Below are 20,245 nucleotides of genomic sequence, written 5' to 3' on the forward strand. Positions count from 1 at the left end.
AGGGCCCAAAGACTTGGGCCATCCTCCACTGCACTCCCTGGCCACAGCAGAGAGCTGGCCTGGAAGAGGGGCAACCGGGACAGAATCTGGCACCCCGACCGGGACTAGAACCCGGTGTGCCGGCGCCGCAAGGCAGAGGATTAGCCTAGTGAGCTGCGGCGCCGGCCACAAAAGCCTTTCAATCTACAATTAGGGATTTTAATGATTGAAGTTCACAAAGACAATGTTATTAACAAAATACTCAAGGGTCAGTGTTGTGGCACAGTGAGTTATGCTGTTGCCTGCAGCGCTGGCATCCCATATGAGCATCGATTCCTGTCCACCCGCTCCACTTCTGATCTGTCTCCTTGCTAGTGTGCCTAAGAAAGCAGCAGAAAATGTCCCAAGTATTTGGGCCCCTGCATTCACATGGGAGACCTGGAAAAACTCCTGGCTTCTGTCTTTGTCCTGGCCATTAATGGGCATTTAGGGCATGAACCAGCGGATGGAAGACTTCTCCCTCTGCCTCTCCCTCTCCTGCTCTTTAACTCTACCTTTCAAAAAACAAATCTTTAAAATAATGAAACAAAATACTCTGATTTAACAAGTAATACTTTCAGGTATTGGGGATGATTAAGAGTAGAGTAGTTTTGGATCAGGGATCTACAAACCATGTCTTGTTTTTGCACCCAGAGTGATGAGGGTTTTTTACATTTTTGAGGGAGTTCGATGTGACAGAAATGGTACGTGACCTACAAAGCCTAACATAACTCATTCTCTGATGCTTTATACAAAGTTTGCTGGCCCTCGCTGTCTAGATCACAGAAGAGTGCGGGTCAGAAAGAGACTTTAGAAATCATTAAATCTAAGGGTTAAAAATATTTTTCTGTAGATTTTAATTCAACTCTGGCATTTTAGAAAGGAGATAGGCAGGGCCGGTGCTGTGGGATAGTGAGTAAAGCCGCTGCCTGCCACGCCGGCATCCCATATGGGCACTGGTTTGAGTTCCGGCTGCTCCACTTCTGATCCAGGTCTCTGCTATGGGCTGGAAAAGCAGTGGCTGAGGGCCCAAGACCCAGGGTCCCTGCACCGCATTGGAGAACCGGAAGAAGCTCCTGGCTCCTGGGTTCGGATCAGCGCAGCTCTAGCTGTTGTGGCTAATTGGGGAGTGAACCAGCGGATAGAAGACCTCGCTTTCTCTTTCTCTGCCTGTCCTGCTTTCTCTGTGTAACTCTTTCAAATGAATCAATAAATCTTTTTAAAAAAAGAAAGGAAATAAGGAATGGCTTTTCTTGAAGAAGGCATAATAGGTGTTTTGTTTGTATCGCGATAGTTTTTAAATAAGGCATGCGAGGAAACTTTTCAGTGATTCATGAAATGCCCACCTTAATAATGACAACTTTTTGTAATGGGACTTCCTTTCCATAGTGTTTACTAATCAAAATATTCATGATAAATGTTGGAGGGAGAGTCCAGAACAAGAATGAGGACCTATTCATACTGTTCAGAATTCTTTGTTCTGATTTATAAGGATCACAATAGAAATAGTTAAAAATGTTGAATTAAGACAGTAAGTCTTGATTTAGTACACTAGGGATTTCTCTGATTATAACTCACATATCTTTTTAGTAGAGGTTTTCAAACATTGATATTTTGAGGATTTGCGATTTCACAATTTTCAAGATAGCTTTAATCTGGATTTTGTTTCATTGTAGTTGATCTTTCTAGCAAATTTAGATTCAAGGAATATTGAGCTTCTTTTAACATTTGTGAAGAGTCTGCAAAATGTTAATGGAGAATGTGTATTATGAAAATACTATTCATGGATTTCAAAATTTTTCGCAGTGAAGTAAACATCTTTTGATTCCATTTTTCCTTGGTGTTCTTTGAAGTACCCTCATGTGGTTGACATTCCTCTGCAAGTTTAGTTTCAGCACAATGATGTACCCTGATATAATTTATCAGCTGCTTTCTGTAGCTGTTTTGAACTCTCAAGGATAGTATTATTACTTAACCAACTTTATTTTTTCGTTATGCAGACTTGTAAAAAAGGCAAAAAGGGCCCAGGAGAAAAGGCCAAAAGTGGAAATGGTGGAGGGAAACCTCCTTCTGGTCCAAACCGAATGAATGGTCATCACCAACAGAATGGAGTGGAAAACATGATGTTGTTTGAGGTTGTTAAAATGGGCAAAAGTGCTATGCAGGTAATATTAATCATGTTCTTCCCATTTAATTTGTGTGTTTTAAACTTTTTGAGTAATATCAAGTGTTGCTCTGCTTTTTTTTTTCTGATTGCTTTTAAAAAATAAGCTACTTAATAGAAAAAGCAACAAATTAAGGGAAAAAAACTCTAGAGATCTCTTTGTTCAAATATAAGACTTTAAAACTGTGTTTTAAGTTGTTTTTTGGCTACATTATTTTCTTTTAGTAGCATAAAATTAAAAAAATACCTGTTTGGTCAAAAATATGCTGATGTAAATCCTGGCTATGGGGTTTCAGTTTTCCCTGGATTTACATAGCTGCCATTAAGATATGAAGTCCTCTGCCCATGTAGGATTCTTGGTTGAGTGGCCTAATATAACATTAGCCACTTTAGTGAATTGAATTTTGATCAGTTTTCTATTACAGATTTTATTACTTGTGCCTGCTTCACAGCAGAAGAGTAAAAAGTTGGAGGCATGTCCATGTCAAATCATCCTAATTATGTTTTATCTGCATAATTTATGATGGTAGAAAGCTGAGTATTCATGTTGTTTGCTAAACCATAGCAATGAAAATGCATACTTAAAGTTTTTATTTCATTTATAAAAACTTCAGAGAATAACTTTTCAACTGTAATCAACAATAGGCTCACACAGTTTATTTTCTGAGAAGTAGCCATTTAGTCTTTTTGTTAATAGATGAAATGCAAAAACTTGTTTAAATACAGAGTTTACTATAGTAGATACTTGCTGTTCTGCAAACAAAATTTAGAATGTTATTGGGAATAATGAACAGTTTTACATGAAGAAATACTTTAGGGGTTTGAGTTATCATCAGTTTTACAGATTAAAGAACTGATAGCAGATTTATTCACGGCATTCTATTCACCCTTATTGGTCTATTTAAGTTTGCTTTTCTGTAGTTGTAATCAGGATGTGGAATCTTCTCTTTTTTAATGTTTTAAGTGATTGTTTTTATTGTGAATTTTGCTTTCAAAAATAATGTCTCCGGTTTATTTAGGCACTCCTTAATTTAAAGGCAGTGTTATAGAAAGGGAAAGAGAGAGATAGAGATCTTCCATCTGCCGGTTCATTCTCCAAATGGCTGCATTGATTGGAGGTTGGCCAGACCGAAGTCAGGAGCTTCTTACGGGTCTTCCATGTGGGTTCAGGGGCCCAAGGACTTGGGCCATCTTCTACTGCTTTGGAAGTGGAACAGCCAGGACTTGAACCAGAGCCCATATGGGATGCCAGCACTGCAGGCGACAGCTTTACCTGCTATGCCACAGTGCCAACCCGTTACTCCTTAATTTAATAAATTACCTTCCTGTACCCATTTACCCTTTTGGATTAATTCTGTCAATGAGATTAAATCAACACATTATGGTTAAAAATTTTAGACATATCTTTATGTGATAGGTTACAGTTTTAAAAATAGATTTATTTATTTGAAAGGCAGAGTTAGAGAATCATCCACCTGCTTGTTCACTCTCCAAATGGCCACAATGGCTGTTGCTGGACCAGGCCAAAGTCAGGATCCTAGAACTCCATCTGGGTCTCTCACTTGGGTTCCAGGGGTCCAAGCACTTGGGCCATCTTCCATTGCTTTCTCAGGTACATTAGCAGGGAGTTGGATTGGAATTGGAGTAGCTGGGAATTGAACAGCCCTTCATATTGGATGCAGGCATCTCAGATGACAGCTTAACCTACTGCACCACATTGATGGCTCCACATTTATTTTATTTTTAAATTATAGCAATCTGTCTTCCTTTTGTAAATTCTATTTTATCTTCATGAATTATTTTTTAAAATAGTTTATTTATTAAATATTTATTTATTTGAAGGACAGAGTTAGAGAGGGAAAAAGAGAGATCTTTATCTGCTGGTTCACTCCCTAAATGGCTGCATGGCCAGGATTGGACCAGGCTGAAGTCTGTAGCCAGCAACTTCATTCAGGTCTCCCAGGTGGGTGGCAGGGACTCTAGCATTTGTGTCATCGTCCACTGCTTTGCTAGGTGTATTAGCAGGGAGCTGGATTGGAAATGAAGCAGCTGGGACTCAAACTGGCATCCATATGGGATCCATATGCTTAACACGCTATGCCACAAATTGACCCCAATTGTTTTTTCTTTTGATTGGATAATGGTCTCTTCCCCTACTATAGTGATGTGAAATAACCACTGTTTTATTGTTTAATGATTTTGTGGGTCTGTAATACAGGCAGAACTAAGTGGGAAATTTAATTCTGCTTCCTGATGGCTGAGGCCTAAATTGGAATAGGTTGAATGCCTGACAGTAACACAGAGTACATAATCATCTGGAAACTTCTTTTCTCATATTTGATGACTAGTCTCTAATAACTGGAAGGCAGGGCTCAGAACTCTTATCAGTAGAACCCACAAATGACCTTTCCGTGTAGCTTGGGCTTATGATACAGCTGAGTTTGCAGAGAATATTCTGAAAGGTAGTATTCAGTTTGCTAGTGCTTCAACAGACCAATGTAGATGATTACATGGCCTTCTGAGACCTAATCTTGGTAGCATCACTGCATTCTGATGTAGGGAAGGGGATATAGACCCCACCTCTTACTGGGGCCATATTTTTATTCTTTTAAATTAAAGACACCCATACAAACATACCCACATGCCCACACACTCACACCCGTGTCCACTCTTCTGCACTCCCACTTGCCCATGCACTGGTTGCACTCCCCGCTTTCGATTTTCTGATTTACTCCCAAATGCCCAGGAGCTGGGAACTCAGTCTGGTTCTCCCACTTGAGTGAGAAAAATCTAACTACTTGAGCCATCAACTTATGCCTTCCATGGTGTATATTAATAGAAACTAGAATCAGGTGTAGAGCTGTACTCAAACTCATTTAATATTTTTAAGAATTTAATTATGTACCATGTATTTAAATGATCACAATCTAATTATAATATAATATATTCTCTTGCTATTGCCCACATTGTTATTTGGGAAAAATCTTAAATTTTCTGTGTAAATTGTGTTGGTTAATATACAAAAGCTGTTGTGAAATATGGAAAAAGATTAAGATGTAGAAATTAAGTAAAGTTTTAGAATAATTCCAGTCATTCATGAGCCAGGAAATACTAAGGTAATAGTTCCTTATTTCTTTATTGTGTAACCATAGGGTTTTTTTTTTTTTTGGTACATTAAATTATACGTATTTTAGTCCCTGTTTTTACCTGGGTTATATATATATATTTTTTTAACTTTTATTTAATAAATATAAATTTCCAAAGTACAACTTTTAGATGATAGGGGTTATATATTTATTAGCATAGAACTTAGAAACGTTTCCCCTTGTGACTTTTTTTATATTAGCTATTGTTTATCATCTTGATTTTGATTTGCTTTATTTACCTTTTTTAAAAATTAGTTTTGAAGTTACTTTTTCTGCCACCAAAGGAATGAAGTACTGCTTTTATTTTTAGTTCTGTCCTGTTTTCTTTTTTAAAGCATTACTAGATACAGCGGGCATTTGGCACAGTGGTTAAATTGCTGGTGGGACACTAACATCATAGGGCTTGAATATGTTCATTCTGGTCAGGTGCCCCTTCCCACGCCACCCCAAGATTCCAGCTTCCTGCTAATGTGTACCCTGGGAGGTATCAGGTGATGGCTCAGGTACTCTGGTTCCTACCACCTGATTGATTTCTTGACTCCTGGCTTTGGCCTGGCTTAGTCTTGGCTGTTGCAGGCAGGCATTGGAGGAGTGAAATGGCAGATAGATCTCTCTCTCTATCCTCCCTACCCCCGCCCTTCAAGCAAATAAAATAAATATAAAATAGAACTATTGCAATATCTCACATACCATAAAATTCACCCTTTTAAGGTGTAAATTCTACTGTTTTTAGTGTATTCATCTAATCGTGTGAATCACCATTACAGTCTAATATTAGAATATTTTCAACGTCCTAGAAAAAGAATTCTCATACCTGTTAGCAGTCACTTCCCTTTCCTCAGGTCTAGGCTACCACAAATTCACTTTATGTAATTTGCCTATTTTGGACTTTTCATATCAATTGGATCATGTAATTCTTGTTTTTTATGAGTGGTTTCTTTGACTTAGCATATTATCAAGGTTCATCCATGTTGTAGCTTGTATTGTAAGTTCATTCTTTTTTTCTTGTCAAACATATTCCATTGTATGGATTTACCGCCTTTGTTTATCCATTCATTCCTTGATATGCATTTGGCTTGTTTCCATGTTTTGACCAATGTGAGTAATACTGTTTTTTTTTTTTTTTAAATTTATTTGAAAGGCAGAGTCACAGACAGAGTAGGAGAGATAGGAAGAGAGAGAATCAATCTTGTATCTGGTGGTTAACACTCCAGATGGGTGCAACAGCTGTGGCTGAGCCAAGCTAAAGCCAGGAGCCAGGAACTTGTTCCAGGTCTCCCACATGGGTACAAGGGCTCAAGCACTTGGGCCATCTTCCTCTACTTTACCAGGCACACCAGCAGGGAGATGAATTGGAAGTGATGCAGCCGGGTCTCCATCTGGCGCACATATGGGATGCTGGTGCCACAGACAGAGGCTAAACCTGCTATCCCACAACATCAGTCCTGTGAATAATATTGTTAAGTATATTTCCATGTAAGTTTTTGTTTGGATATATATTTTTGTTTCCATTTCTCTTGGGTAATAATATACCTGAGAGTCAAATTGCAGTGCCATATGGTGACTTCTATATTTAACCTTTTGAGTAGCCGCCAAACTTCTTCCAAAGTGGCTACACCATTTTACATTCCTACCAGCAGTGTTTGAGCATTCTATTTCTGTATATCTTTCTCAGTGCTTGTTGTTATCTATATTTTTATTATAGCCATCTTAGTGGGTACAGAGTGGTATTTGATTTGCATTTCCTTGATAGCTAATAATTTTTTCATGTGCTTATTGACTACTTGTGTATCATTATTCTGATATGATCACATATATACTTTTTAAGATTTTTGTATTTTCATATTTATCTACAAGACAGAAACAAGGAAAGATCTTCCATCTGCTGCTTCACTCCTCAAATACCTGCAGCAGCCAGCTAGGGCTGGGCCAGACTGAAACTAGGAGTCCAGAACTCAGTCTGGTTTTCTGAAATGGTTGACAGTGACCTCAGCACTTAAGCCAGCTCCTGCTACCTCCCAACATGTGCAGTAGCAGGAAATTGGTTAGAAGCAGAGTAGTTGGGACTCACATGAATCCTTTCAATATGAGATGCAGCCGTCTCAAGTAGCACTTCAGTCACTGTGCCAAACTCCCACTCCTGCCGATATTTTTAATCAGATTGTTTGGCTGACTTTTTTTTTATTGAATTGTAAGAGTTCTTTTTATATTTTGGGCACAAATCTGTTATCAGATACATGATTTGCAGATATGCTGTCCCATTTTGTGATTTGTTATTTCTGTGTGTGTGTGTGTGTGTGTGTGTGTGTGTGTTTTTAAATGAAATCCTTTGCAGTATTTTGGAAAAGGTGAGAATTTTCCCCCCTTTTGTTGCTTGTGCTTTTGGTCTAGTATCTGAGAAGGCTTTGTCAAATGAAAAGGTACAGAGATTTATGTATTCTAAGAATTTTGTAGCTCTAGCTTTTCTGGCTAGTTCTTTGATCCATATGAACTCAATATTGTATAAGGTATTATTTAGGATCCAATTTCATTCTTTTGAATGAGTATATCTTGTCCCAGGACTATTTGTTAAAAAGACTATTCTTCCCCGTATTGAATGGTCTTAACACCCATTGAAAATCCAGTGACTATCAACATAAGGTTTTATTTCTAAATTCTGAATTTTATTCCATTAATGTACATGTCTGTCTTTCTGCTAGTACTACATTATCTTGATTAATGTAGCATTGTAAGTTTCAAAATCATGAAGTATGAGTCTTCCAGCTTTGTTCTTTTTCAAATAAGTTTGGCTGTCCAGGATCCCTTGTAAGAGTTTTAGAATCAGCATTTTAATTTGTGTAACATAGTCAATTGAAATTTTGATAGGGATTTTAATGAATCTGTAGATAAACTCTAAAGCATAGACATCTAACGGTATTAACTCGTTAGATCTATGAACTTTTTTTTTGCCTTCATTTAGTATTTAGCATTCAGTTTACCTTTTTAACATGGGAGTATTTATGCTCACTTTTCAGAAAAATCCATGTTATTTTGTTCAGCATTTCCTCATTAACCCAGGCATTCATGTCTTTAATTTTTAAAAAAATTTTTATTCCACTACTGTGCTAATATTTAAATATTGTCAATTATAATATTGTAGCAAAATGAGTTGAATTTTAATGTTTCCTAGGATGCCTTTTATGTCATTAAGAAATAATAGGTAATTACACTTTATAGACTTGGAGTTTTCAGATCTTATAATTATAGAAGAATGATTGTCATATTTTACTATCAGGCAATTATATTATTAATTTGTTTCTATTTTACTCTTAAAATAGAACTTTAAATTTCAGTATACAAACACATGTTAATTTAATGTGATATTTAATAATGTTGGATTTTCTGACTTTCATCAGATTAATTGGACCTTAGAGAAGAAAAAAACTAATTATTGTATTTTTTTCCTCTGTTATAGTCGGTGGTAGATGATTGGATAGAATCATACAAGCATGACCGAGATATAGCACTCCTTGATCTTATCAACTTTTTTATTCAGTGTTCAGGCTGTAAAGGTAAGATATATTTATTTTGTAAACAGCTCTTAAATGGTCACTTTTTTGTTGTTCTACCTGAAGAAAGTTAGCATTTTATATGGAAAATAGCCACAAGATAATTGAATTATTTACATTATATTCATCCATAGTGTAAGTAAAAAGCTAAGAACGAAGTACGAAAGTCTGTTCACAAAATTGTATTCATCTGTGAATGTTAGTTAAAAACTTGGCAATTTATAATTGTTATGTTACTTTTATTAGATATATTTCCTACTTTGAGCATCTTGTTTTAGGAAAATAGAAATAGATTAAGAAGGAAGGAGAAGGCCAGCGCCGTGGCTCACTAGGCTAATCCTCCACCTTGCGGCGCCGGCACACCGGGTTCTAGTCCCGGTTGGGGCGCCGGATTCTGTCCTGGTTGCCCCTCTTCCAGGCCAGCTCTCTGCTATGGCCAGGGAGTGCAGTGGAGGATGGCCCAGGTGCTTGGGCCCTGCACCCCATGGGAGACCAGGAAAAGCACCTGGCTCCTGGCTCCTGCCATCGGATCAGCGCGGTGCGCCGGCTGCAGCGGCGGCCATTGGAGGGGGAACCAACGGCAAAGGAAGACCTTTCTCTCTCTGTCTCTCTCTCACTGTCCACTCTGCCTGTCAAAAAAAAAAAAAAGAAAAAAGAAGGAAGGAGAAAGATAATATAGAGATACATGTTCAAGTGACAGAGACTTTTAAAGTGTAGGGTATTAAAAAGTGCCACAAATAACAGTAAGTAAGTAAGTAAATTAAATAAGGTGTTAAGGAGATTATTGGTTCTTAGAGAAATTCTGTAGTGGATAGTAGGATCATTTTTATAAAGTGGTTTTACTTTATTTTCAAAGATTTTGCGGTTGGAGTGGGTAAAGTACAAACTATTGACCTTTTTTTTTTCTGGGAGGAGGGAAACTTAGGCAGACATTTAGCAGGGAAAAAATATTATGTAAGTCAAGTCATACATCCTCTTCTAGATCAGCCAATGAGTGAGTCAAGATCATGCTCAGGTTCTGATGTATCATGTGTCTTTCTAATACTTGGGTCATCCTTGAAATTCTAGAAGATGCCTAGGCAAATAACATTTTATGCACTTTTCTAGGGGTTTTCCATTTTTATAAAAGTGGAATACACAGAGAAATAACCATGGACATTAGAAAACCATGAAGAAAGTTTGCTTAATAATAGATGTAAAAAGTTAAGATGCTAGAGAATGAATTTAGACAAATAAGGAAGAAGTATTAAAGAACCAGCTTACTTTAATTAACATTTGGATATACCTCCTTGCAAACTAGATTGTCAGGATGTCTAAAAATTTAAGGTGCTTAAAACTTAAATTATCCGATCGATTTGAACACTGCCAATCATATTTCTGAATCAATCAACTTCCACCAAGGGGAATTTATCTAATTGAAAAGTTGATATCATTAAATACTTTTACACAGAATTGTTGATAGAATTCTTTCATACATGAGTTAGAAACTTCTTTAATTATAACTTCTATACTTTATCCTTTTATTGTGAACTCAGAGTTGTCCTCATGAACATCAGATCAGTTATTTTGCTGTATTTAATACAAAGATGCATTCTATGGCTGTTGAGGTGTGGAAGGATGTTTGGCCCTACGCTGAATGGTCCCAGACTGCCTTTTTTTTTTTATTGTGACTCTGGCCAATGTTGTTTCCTTGCTTTATTTTTGTTTTTTAATTTTTATGTATCATTTTTTAGCAGTCTCAATTCATCTCCCCCACAGTTTTTGGGCATTGGGCTCTGATATGCTGTTCTAATGGTGGCGTCACACCCAACTCTGGGGTTAAATGTGGTTTGTGACAGATAATTTCTTTCCTGCTCTGAGGCCCAATGCTATGTAATTTTGGGTTTCTGGCTGGTTTGGCCAGGGTTGCCCCGTGGGGTGGGGTGTGAGGAGGGAGGTGGTTGCTTTAGAAATCAGGTGCTTCTAAAATGTACAAAATAAGTGTACTTATTTCAGGGATTGAGTTGCTTGTCCTTCTGTAATACTACCAAGTGTACAGTACCTAACTAATACTAGTCTGGGAAAATTATTAAGGGATATACATGATTCTAGATTAGAATCAAGGTCTTTCAAAAGATTTTTGAGATTGTTTTCTGCAACCAGAGAAATGATGCTTTCTTTTGAATTCATCAATCTTTTTTCTTTTTAAAAGCAATTACTTGTTTTTTTTTTTTTTTTTTTTTCAGGTTTTGGTAGGTAAGGGCTCTTTGAGTCACCACTGGAAATTAATCTCACTCAGAGAGGAGAATATAATATGGATGAATTATCCTAAACTATTTAGTTTATCTGAGTATTAGACTCAAGTTTCCTCATCTGTGAAGTTGGGATCATAGCTTTGCAGCTATGTATAAACACAGACACACAAAATCCAAGCATATATATTTATTGTATCCAATTTATAAATATTATCTTTTGTGACAAGACATTCTTTTAGATGTTACTATATTTATGGTATTCCTAGTGACAAGGTTGGTAAGTAAATAAATAATCCAACACTAAGAATATGGGTTTGAAAATACAGTTTTTGTATTTGCATTACCTTCTTTCCTCTGTCTGTCTTGCCTGTCCTTGCCCCACTATCATCCCTGACTTCCTCTCCCTCTATTGATACCCCATCAGAGGTACCAGTGTACCTAATCTTCCTACAATGTCGTGTTTCCTTGAAATACTTCTTTTGATGTTTGACCTCCACTTGGATATTTTTCATTTATTTTAATGTATACTCTTCCTTCTATCATCTCCCATCCTTGAAAATTCTAAAATTCTTGCCATCCCCCACCTCCCCACCCATGTTGTCTCACTCATGTTAAAAGGGCAAAGTCAGTACACTTGGCCTTCTATATTTTTAAGTTCTATATCCCTGGATATACATAAAATTTTTTGGAAAAAATATATCTACTTTGTGTAGACTTTGTTTCTTGTCATTATTTACTAAATCATACAACTATTTATGTGGCATTTATATTCTTTTATTAATGATACTTTTATTCATTTATAAATAGTCTAGATATGATTTAAAGTATTCAAGAGGATATGTATAGGATATTGGCAAATACTATGATTTTCCTAAGAGACTTGAACATTTGCAGATTTGGGTATTGAGGGTTTTTGAAAGCAATTCTGAGTAGATTCTGAAGGACAACACTATACTAATATGAGTAAAGTAAGTCCAGTAGGAATGACCAAAGCTGTGCTAGAAAGAAAAATGTTAGAAGTGTGGGACTGTTTTCTTGTGCATGATGAAAGTGGCATTTGTGCTTTATTTATCATTGTCATTATAGGTGATTATTATAGGTAATGATAATGCAATGAAAAAATACACCTTTTTCAAGTGACTTGTAGACTTCTTTGACTTAGAAGTTTCCTTCAGTTTTTTTGTTAGGTGATTTATTAACTTCTGCCACTTGCAAATTTCAGGAGTTGTCACAGCAGAAATGTTTAGACATATGCAGAACTCTGAGATAATTCGAAAAATGACTGAAGAATTTGATGAGGTAACTTGTTACCCTAAATGTTTTGATAATTTTATGCATATTGATTTTATTCTCAAAAGTATTCTTAAATTTTCAGTATTAATGGTATGGATAAGAGCTTTACCTTTAGATTTAACCAGATGATGACTGTGTGACCTTGGACAAATTATTGTCTTGTCAGTTTCATTATCTGTTAATTTGGGTTAATAACACTTTTCCATAGGCTTTTACTAGTGGCTGGCGACAATTAATTTGATGTATTTCAATATAGTAACTAAATTAGCTAATCAGACTATGCAACAGAAACCTTTTGGGCAGAGTATTAGGACTGTATTTTTCAGAGAGACAATTCAAGTTTTACATGGAATGGCTTAAAATAAAAAAAATTGTATTAAAAAGTACCGTCTGATAAAATTGCCTTGTTTCTAAAATATTCTTGTCAGCAACCCTTTGTTTTCTGTATGCTGTTGATCTGTTTTAAGGAATTGTTTCTAATGATTTGTGGAAAGTCTCAATCTGAGATTGGAGAATTCCCTATCTTTGTACAAATGAAAACTTGAGTACCTTTTCATTCTATGCTTTACTAGCTGTATTTCATTTAAAAAAAATTAATTATTTAAATCTGTCTTCCTATCCTACGGCTAATGAAAACATACCCTGTTATCTTTCCTTGATATTTACATCATACGTTATTTCATTAGACTAGCAGAAAAATGATTCCATCATTCTGAATACATTTAAAAATGCAATTTTTATTTGCTTTTTAAAAGAGAAATTTAATAAATATGTCTTCTTATTAGTTGAATGCAAAAGAGAAATTTAATAAATATGTCTTCTTATTAGTTGAATGCTTTGCTTTGAATAGGGTTTAACCCCTGAGTTATTAGTATATATTTTTATTGGTAAACTGAATTCAGAATATGCATTTTGATTTTAAATAAAAGAGTGTCAAAGATACCTCTACCTTTACACTTTATTTTCCTGCTCGCTTTGAGGAATCATTAGAGAACAAGGGTGAGATAAATTAGTCTTTCTCATGCATTTGCCTAGGGTATTTCAAAAATAAGTTATACATTGTTTTGCTTTGAAAATTAAATCACTGTTTACGATTTTTCTTCTAGGATAGTGGAGATTATCCACTTACCATGGCTGGCCCTCAATGGAAAAAGTTCAAATCCAGTTTTTGTGAATTCATTGGCGTATTAGTACGGCAATGTCAATATAGTATCATATATGATGAGTACATGATGGATACAGTCATTTCACTTCTTACAGGATTGTCTGACTCACAAGTCAGAGCATTTCGACATACAAGCACCCTGGCAGGTTAGTAATTGGAAATATTTTCTTTGTATTGCTTAGGGTAAAGTTGAACAAGGTTCTCATTAAAACAGAAAGGAGAGGAGTAGACATTTGGTCTGACAGTCAGGATACCCTTTGGGACACCCATGTGACATGACAGATTGTGTGAATTCTGTGCTTGACTTCAGCTTTCTGCTGGTACAAAATTTGGAAGGCAGCAGTAATCCCTCCAGGGGCTAAGTTCGTGTTACCCACTAGGAGACCTGGGTTAGGTCCCTGGCTCCAAGCTTTGGTTTTGACTTCTTTGGTCTGTTCCTTCTGGCCAGGGGCCTTTGTGGGCATTTCGGGAGCGAGACAGAAAATGGGTGCTCTAATTTGCTTTCTCTGTTTCTTTCTCTCCATCTCTGTGCCTCTCAAATGATTAAAAAATAAAAAGAGAAAGGAAACAATAGTTAACATGGACTACTTTTATTTATAAAGTGGTCAGTAAACAGGACACTCTTCCCTACCCCCACCCCAATCAATTACTTCAAATGGGATGGTATTTTTTTCTTTTTTTGACAGGCAGAGTTAGACAGTGAGAGAGAGAGAGAGAAAGGTCTTCCTTTTCCATTGGTTCACCCCCCAAATGGCCGCTACGGCTGGCATGCTGTACCGATCTGAAGCCAGGAGCCAGGTGCTTCCTCCTGGTCTCCCATGCGGGTGCAGGGCCCAAGCTCCTGGGCCATCTTCCACTGCCTTCCCAGGCCACAGCAGAGAGCTGGACTGGAAGAGGAGCAACTGGGACAGATTCTGGTGCCCCAACCAGGACTAGAACCCCGGGGTGCTGGCTCCGCAGGCGGAGGATTAGCCCAGTGAGCCGCGGTGCCAGCCAGGATGGTATTTTCAGCTTCAATTCTGTTAAGGTATGCTTTAAGTAATATATAAGAAGTCTTGGAAAAGTATAAACAAACTATGTACAGATTTCATTTTTTCACAAAAACTAAATTACTTTTAACTCTACTTTTCTACGTACTTTGAAGTACTCATGGCAGTTTTCTTGTGATGAAAACATTTGATTACTATGCTATACACACAGGAAAATTGGCCAGTATGTATGCATTGGGTTCTTAAAATATGTGTTATTTGGGAAAATTTGGGAAGGCTGTCATAATCATTTTAAATATGTCATCCTGATGACCCTAAAGTTTGTTTCTGATTTGCCCCTCCAGGTAGAATAGACCCTAATGACTGATGCTTACTCTGTTAATCACACTGGGGAAAGTTGATTTTTCTACTGTTTTTAGCTGACTTTAGTCTGTGTTAAATTTTTTGATCCTAAAATTTTAGTGAAATGAGTTACAGTTTTATACCTTGCATAGCTAATCCTAGGACAATGATTATTGGTGTTTACATGAATAAAATATTTTATTACTCCTTTGTGCTAAAGTTAAATTGCTGATACACTATATTGTTATTGAATATGGGCTATTTGGTTTGAGTTTGAGTAAATCAAATAGGCTTTGTTTTTTCTTGCTTTAATTGTTATTATAGTATCTTAAGCCTTTATTGCATTTTGATTTCAAACTTCAAACACTTTTATTCTCTATCTTTATTTTTTTAGTATATTTTCTCAAAGAATTAATACTTTGATCACAGATGTCCTTTTAAGACCTCCATTATTTAAAAATAAAACAGGTGGTTTCCTGTAGGTTCTAGTTTTGTTTTTTTGATTTGAAGTCAGAAAATGAATGTGGCATTGTTTTATGTACTTAAGATAGCGTTCAGTGTCAAGAACTTGAAGTTTTAAGCAAATAAAAATAAATATGGCCTAATGTGAATAATTTTACATCAGAGTGATACTGTGGTTTGCTGAATGTATAAGATGGCTTTGAGCAGAAAATTGCGAGATACAGTTATGCTTTGCTGTATCTTACAGTGTATCATCTGAGAAATATTCTGGGAAAAGCTTGAGAAAGCATAAAATGATAAGAACTTTAGGAGCTAAGATACCTGTATCTCACATTCTGAGTACCTGGATTTGATTCCCGGCTCTGGCTCCTAACTCTGGCTCCTCACTTGCAGCTTCCCACCAATGCAGACCCTGGGAGGCAGCAATGATGACTCAAGTGAATTGGATTCATGCCAGCTATACATGGGAGATGTGGATTGTGTTTTGGGTTCTTGGTCCAATTATAGGCAGGTGGTGTGAACTATCAAATGGGAGATCTCTCTCACTGTGGCTCTGTGCTTTTCAAATAAATATAAAAAGAATCAAATATTTCGATTAACATGTTTGAAATCCTGGGCAGTAAAAGTCTTATCTCAGGGTTAAAGGTTCAGTAAGAGCAGGTGGAGATCTGGAGGAGATTTTATGAAAAACACCTTATTGGATGTTATTTTGCTGTTTTCATTTTTTTCCTTTTTTTTCATAAGATCTGTTATTTACAACTTCATCATTATGTCTGTGATGCTAGGTAGCTGAGTGATATTTCAGGAAAGGAAACACTGATGGAGCTCTTCAACATTTGTAAATCTAAACCATTTTTGTTTTTGGTCTTGAACATTTTAAGTTCCCTTTCGCTAATTGACTTCTGTATGAACTAAAATTTGTTTGTAAGAGGATTCATGATTTTTGGAAAAGGACATTTTGGGGGCCTATTATTGAATAGTGGCTTTTAAACAGAGTCTTCAGTTGGATTACATTTGTTTGAATCATGGTTTAACTACTTATATAAATTACATATCTGATACAAACTTCTTAATCTTCTTGAACTTAAATTTCTTCATGAATGAAATGGGGATATACTCACTGAGAGATGTTGTGAGGATTAGGAGATAATCCACAAGAGGTGCTTAATATAGATAACTAACTTATAGTAATTTTTCAACACAGTATAGCTATTTTACTATATTTGTTATTTGTTCGCAGCTGCATTTTGTCTGTTAGAAGCAGAGTGGACTATTTATTTCTCTTTTAGTTTTAAGTTGTCAATTTTTTGGACCTGTTAGACTAATTTCAACATTTTACCCTTTTAAAAATAGCTATGAAGTTGATGACAGCTTTGGTGAATGTGGCACTAAATCTTAGCATTAATATGGATAATACACAAAGACAGTATGAGGCAGAACGGAGTAAAATGATTGGAAAACGAGCCAATGAGAGGCTAGAACTCCTGCTACAAAAGCGGAAAGAGGTATATTTTTTCATGTTGAACATTTAGAGTTTTAATGTGTGACCAGTGTGATCATCATTAATTCTGATACAATTTTACTAGTTTGTCATATAATTTTTGAAAGATTTAAATTGAACATTTTCAAATAATTTAAATATCTAAATTGAACTTTTATTGAAAATCAACGTCAACAATACGTTGTGTGTATGCTCACTATTTTTGTGTACTAAAGTATTTGACTTTAAATGTGGAATCCTAGATCTGTCTGACAATTTATCTAAGGCTTAGTGTACTCATCTTTACTGTGAAAATACATGTTTTCACTCCCTCCCTCACATTGTTCTTTGGGTGAAATGAAATGTGAGATCACTTTGAGAAGTAATGTATAAGCTGTTTACTGCCATCTAAATCAGTGTTCTTTTTTGTATAGTAGATGGCATTTGGTTAACACAGATTGCACACCAAATTCAAATTTGAATGAGGAAAATATTTTTTTCAGCCTTATGCTTAATAAGATCTTTTGGTGTTCTGAAATTAAATTCTCTCTTCCATGGTGATAAAATACTCATCTATTTTATAATAGAAATGTTTATTTTTAAGTCTCGGGCATATTCTGATACTTTGAAAATATTGGTAATGCTATTGAGTTCAAATAGGTACGGTATTCCATAAATTATTTGCTTGAGCTTGAAATTTTGGGGGAGGTAGTAGCTGTAATTTTAAATAGTCTGTTTCTGAAGTACTAACTTTTATAAAGGACCATGCATGAATCAAGACAAATAATAAAAATCCTCCTTGCATTTCCTCATTCCTAAATTCCTCATTTTTTAATATAATTTAAAATGAAAAATTAATTTATTTCCTTAGTTTACTTAATAGATTTCATTGGTTGATTTATTAGGTGAAAATGAAGCTTATTAGTTCTTGAAATTATGGCTTAATTCTGGGACATAAATTTAAGTTTGTGAACATAGAGTGAATGGGTAAAGGTAAAAAGACTTTGAGAATAAAGTTCCATGCAAATATAAGAAACAAATACTTTTGAGTTAGTGTTACGTGTTAAATACATTGGAATATACTCTGTACCTTTGACTGTAATGATATAAGTACATGCTTTTGTTAGCATTATTTGGAAATACAAGATGCAAAGAAAAAAATAAATTCCACAAAAAGCCAGAACACATTCTAAAAACAAATGTGTCCTTAGATTCTAAAGATTCTATCTTGTAAGTTCTGAATCGAAAGTATATGTGTAGTAGATAAGTTAGCCAAGATAGGAATGTTAACCTGTTTGTTTCAGGTAAGTCTTCTCTCAAAAGAATGTAGCAGGGATATTAATTTTTTCCTAGTTAATTTTACTGTTAATTCCTTTTGTTCTTTGCGTGGACACTAGCTAACATAAATGACTCTTCTATCTTAGAATATAAAGAACAAGAAAAGGAAAAAATGTTATGTTTCTGACATGAATATGTTATATAATAAATGATATACAATAGTAAACTATCTAACAAATTTTACAGTTCTGTATGCAATAGAAACTTGTATGCATTAGACAAAGTTTATCTACCAGCTAGATGTTAAAAGCCAAATCATGTATTTCAGGAATCACAGAACTTTACATTAGGTAACTGATACATAATTAATTTTATGTGTGGTTTCTGATGCCTAGTAGAACTCAGAATTTGATGTAATCACCAAATACTTGAGAGACCGGAATTCTTTTTGGTGCTTGTAATAACTTTTTATGAGTTTTCTGGTCTTCTTCCTTTACAACTGGAAATATTTTTTTCCTCTTTATAGCTTCAAGAAAATCAAGATGAAATAGAGAATATGATGAATGCAATATTTAAAGGAGTATTTGTACATAGATACCGGTAAGTCAGAATAATTATTTTTGTAAGTAACTATTTTTTTTTAATCTTCAAGTTTGGATAATTACTGGGTTAAACAATGTAAATTAGTGAATAGAGTTATAGTAAGATGAATATTGGAATCTTAGCTTTCACTGATTCACTCTGTTCTTAATTCTTTTCACTTCTCTGAACTTAGTTTTTCCCATCTGAAAAATAGGGCAATACTTGTTTGACTCTTCTCTTCTGTTTGAATATCAATGGAACAATTTGGATATTTTAATTTTTTTAAACATTTATTTATGTTTGAAAGAATTACAGAAAGAGAGGGAGAATCGGAGAGCTCTTCCATCTGCTGGTTTATCCCCAGCTGGCTACAATAGCCAGGAGCTTCATCTAGGTTTCCCATGTGGGTGGCAGGGGTACAAATACTTTTGCTATCTTCTGCTGCTTTCCCAGGCCATTAGCAGGGAGGTGGATTGGAACTAGAGCAGCTGGGACATCAACTGGCACCCATATAGGATGCCGGTATTGCAAGTGACACTCACTATGCCACAACGCTGGCCAGTACAGAATGAATTCAAAATCATTCATTCTGTTAAGCTTGCCCTCAATATTATATATAATTAATTCTCCTCTGGAAATTATGCTGTATCCAGTTAATGTGCATGCTATCTTCTGAACACACCATGCCCAAAAGGTGTGAGTGAAGTCTGGAATGTGGCATGGTACACAAGGTGGGATGTGATTTTACTTATAGTTTTGATTTTAGATGTTTATGTGTTGATAATTATGCTTTGCTATGTAAACCATAAGATACTGGTGTTTGGGGCCATGCTTCAATTTTGCTCTTTAATCCTCAGTAATACTTAAAGTGATGGCATATCACTAGGGCGTATAGAGTATTTGGCAACTCTTGAATATCAACTGTGAGTCCTGTGTTACAGTGGCATTAATTATGCCTACTTTTTGCTTTTTCCATTCAGTGATGCAATAGCTGAAATTCGAGCTATATGTATTGAGGAGATTGGCATATGGATGAAGATGTATAGTGATGCTTTTCTTAATGACAGTTATTTAAAATATGTGGGTTGGACTATGCATGATAAGGTAAGATATGCTCTACAGACTGCTTCTCTGTGTGTATATAGGCATGAATTTCTGTAGCTCTAATTCATAAATCAGTTACCTGCAGGTCTGTATACCTGGGGCCACATTCCTATAAGCCTTTATTATTTTTTTCTATCTGCTTTGTGAAAACTTGGTCTCTATCACATAAAGACCCCTAGATGTTTTGATTACTGGGAACTTGATTTTACTGTCATTGTTGAATTGATTTCTGTGCAGAGATATTAGGAGCTGTTCCTCTGTTATTATTGAGTGTTATATGTTAAATTTTTTATCAGTTTTGATCCTCTCTTTTGAAGAATGCATATCTTTGCCATATTATACCTTGCTTTATGTAGCCTCTAACCTTCTTTTTATTTTATTTTTTTTATTTTTTGACAGGCAGAGTGGACAGTGAGAGAGAGAGACAGAGAGAAAGGTCT

The 20,245-nt window shown here is 35.6% G+C and overlaps 1 protein-coding gene across 18 annotated transcripts in view; it reads left to right on the forward strand.

Annotated features, from left to right (window-relative positions):
* The window catches only part of STAG2 (STAG2 cohesin complex component), a 164,978-nt gene that overhangs the window by 74,990 nt on the left and 69,743 nt on the right, over window positions 1-20,245 (forward strand). For all 18 annotated transcript variants that reach the window (XM_008273043.4, XM_051826895.2, XM_089323666.1 and 15 more), the window contains 7 exons: window positions 2,019-2,183; window positions 8,783-8,879; window positions 12,333-12,409; window positions 13,510-13,714; window positions 16,715-16,866; window positions 18,646-18,719; window positions 19,682-19,805. In XM_008273043.4, the coding sequence (XP_008271265.1) occupies window positions 2,019-2,183; window positions 8,783-8,879; window positions 12,333-12,409; window positions 13,510-13,714; window positions 16,715-16,866; window positions 18,646-18,719; window positions 19,682-19,805 (894 nt within the window). The remainder of the gene's footprint in view (window positions 1-2,018; window positions 2,184-8,782; window positions 8,880-12,332; window positions 12,410-13,509; window positions 13,715-16,714; window positions 16,867-18,645; window positions 18,720-19,681; window positions 19,806-20,245) is intronic.

The sequence above is a fragment of the Oryctolagus cuniculus genome, chromosome X, assembly GCF_051225735.1.
Source record: "Oryctolagus cuniculus isolate XC-2025 breed Fujian yellow rabbit chromosome X, ASM5122573v1, whole genome shotgun sequence".
NCBI lineage: Eukaryota > Metazoa > Chordata > Mammalia > Lagomorpha > Leporidae > Oryctolagus > Oryctolagus cuniculus.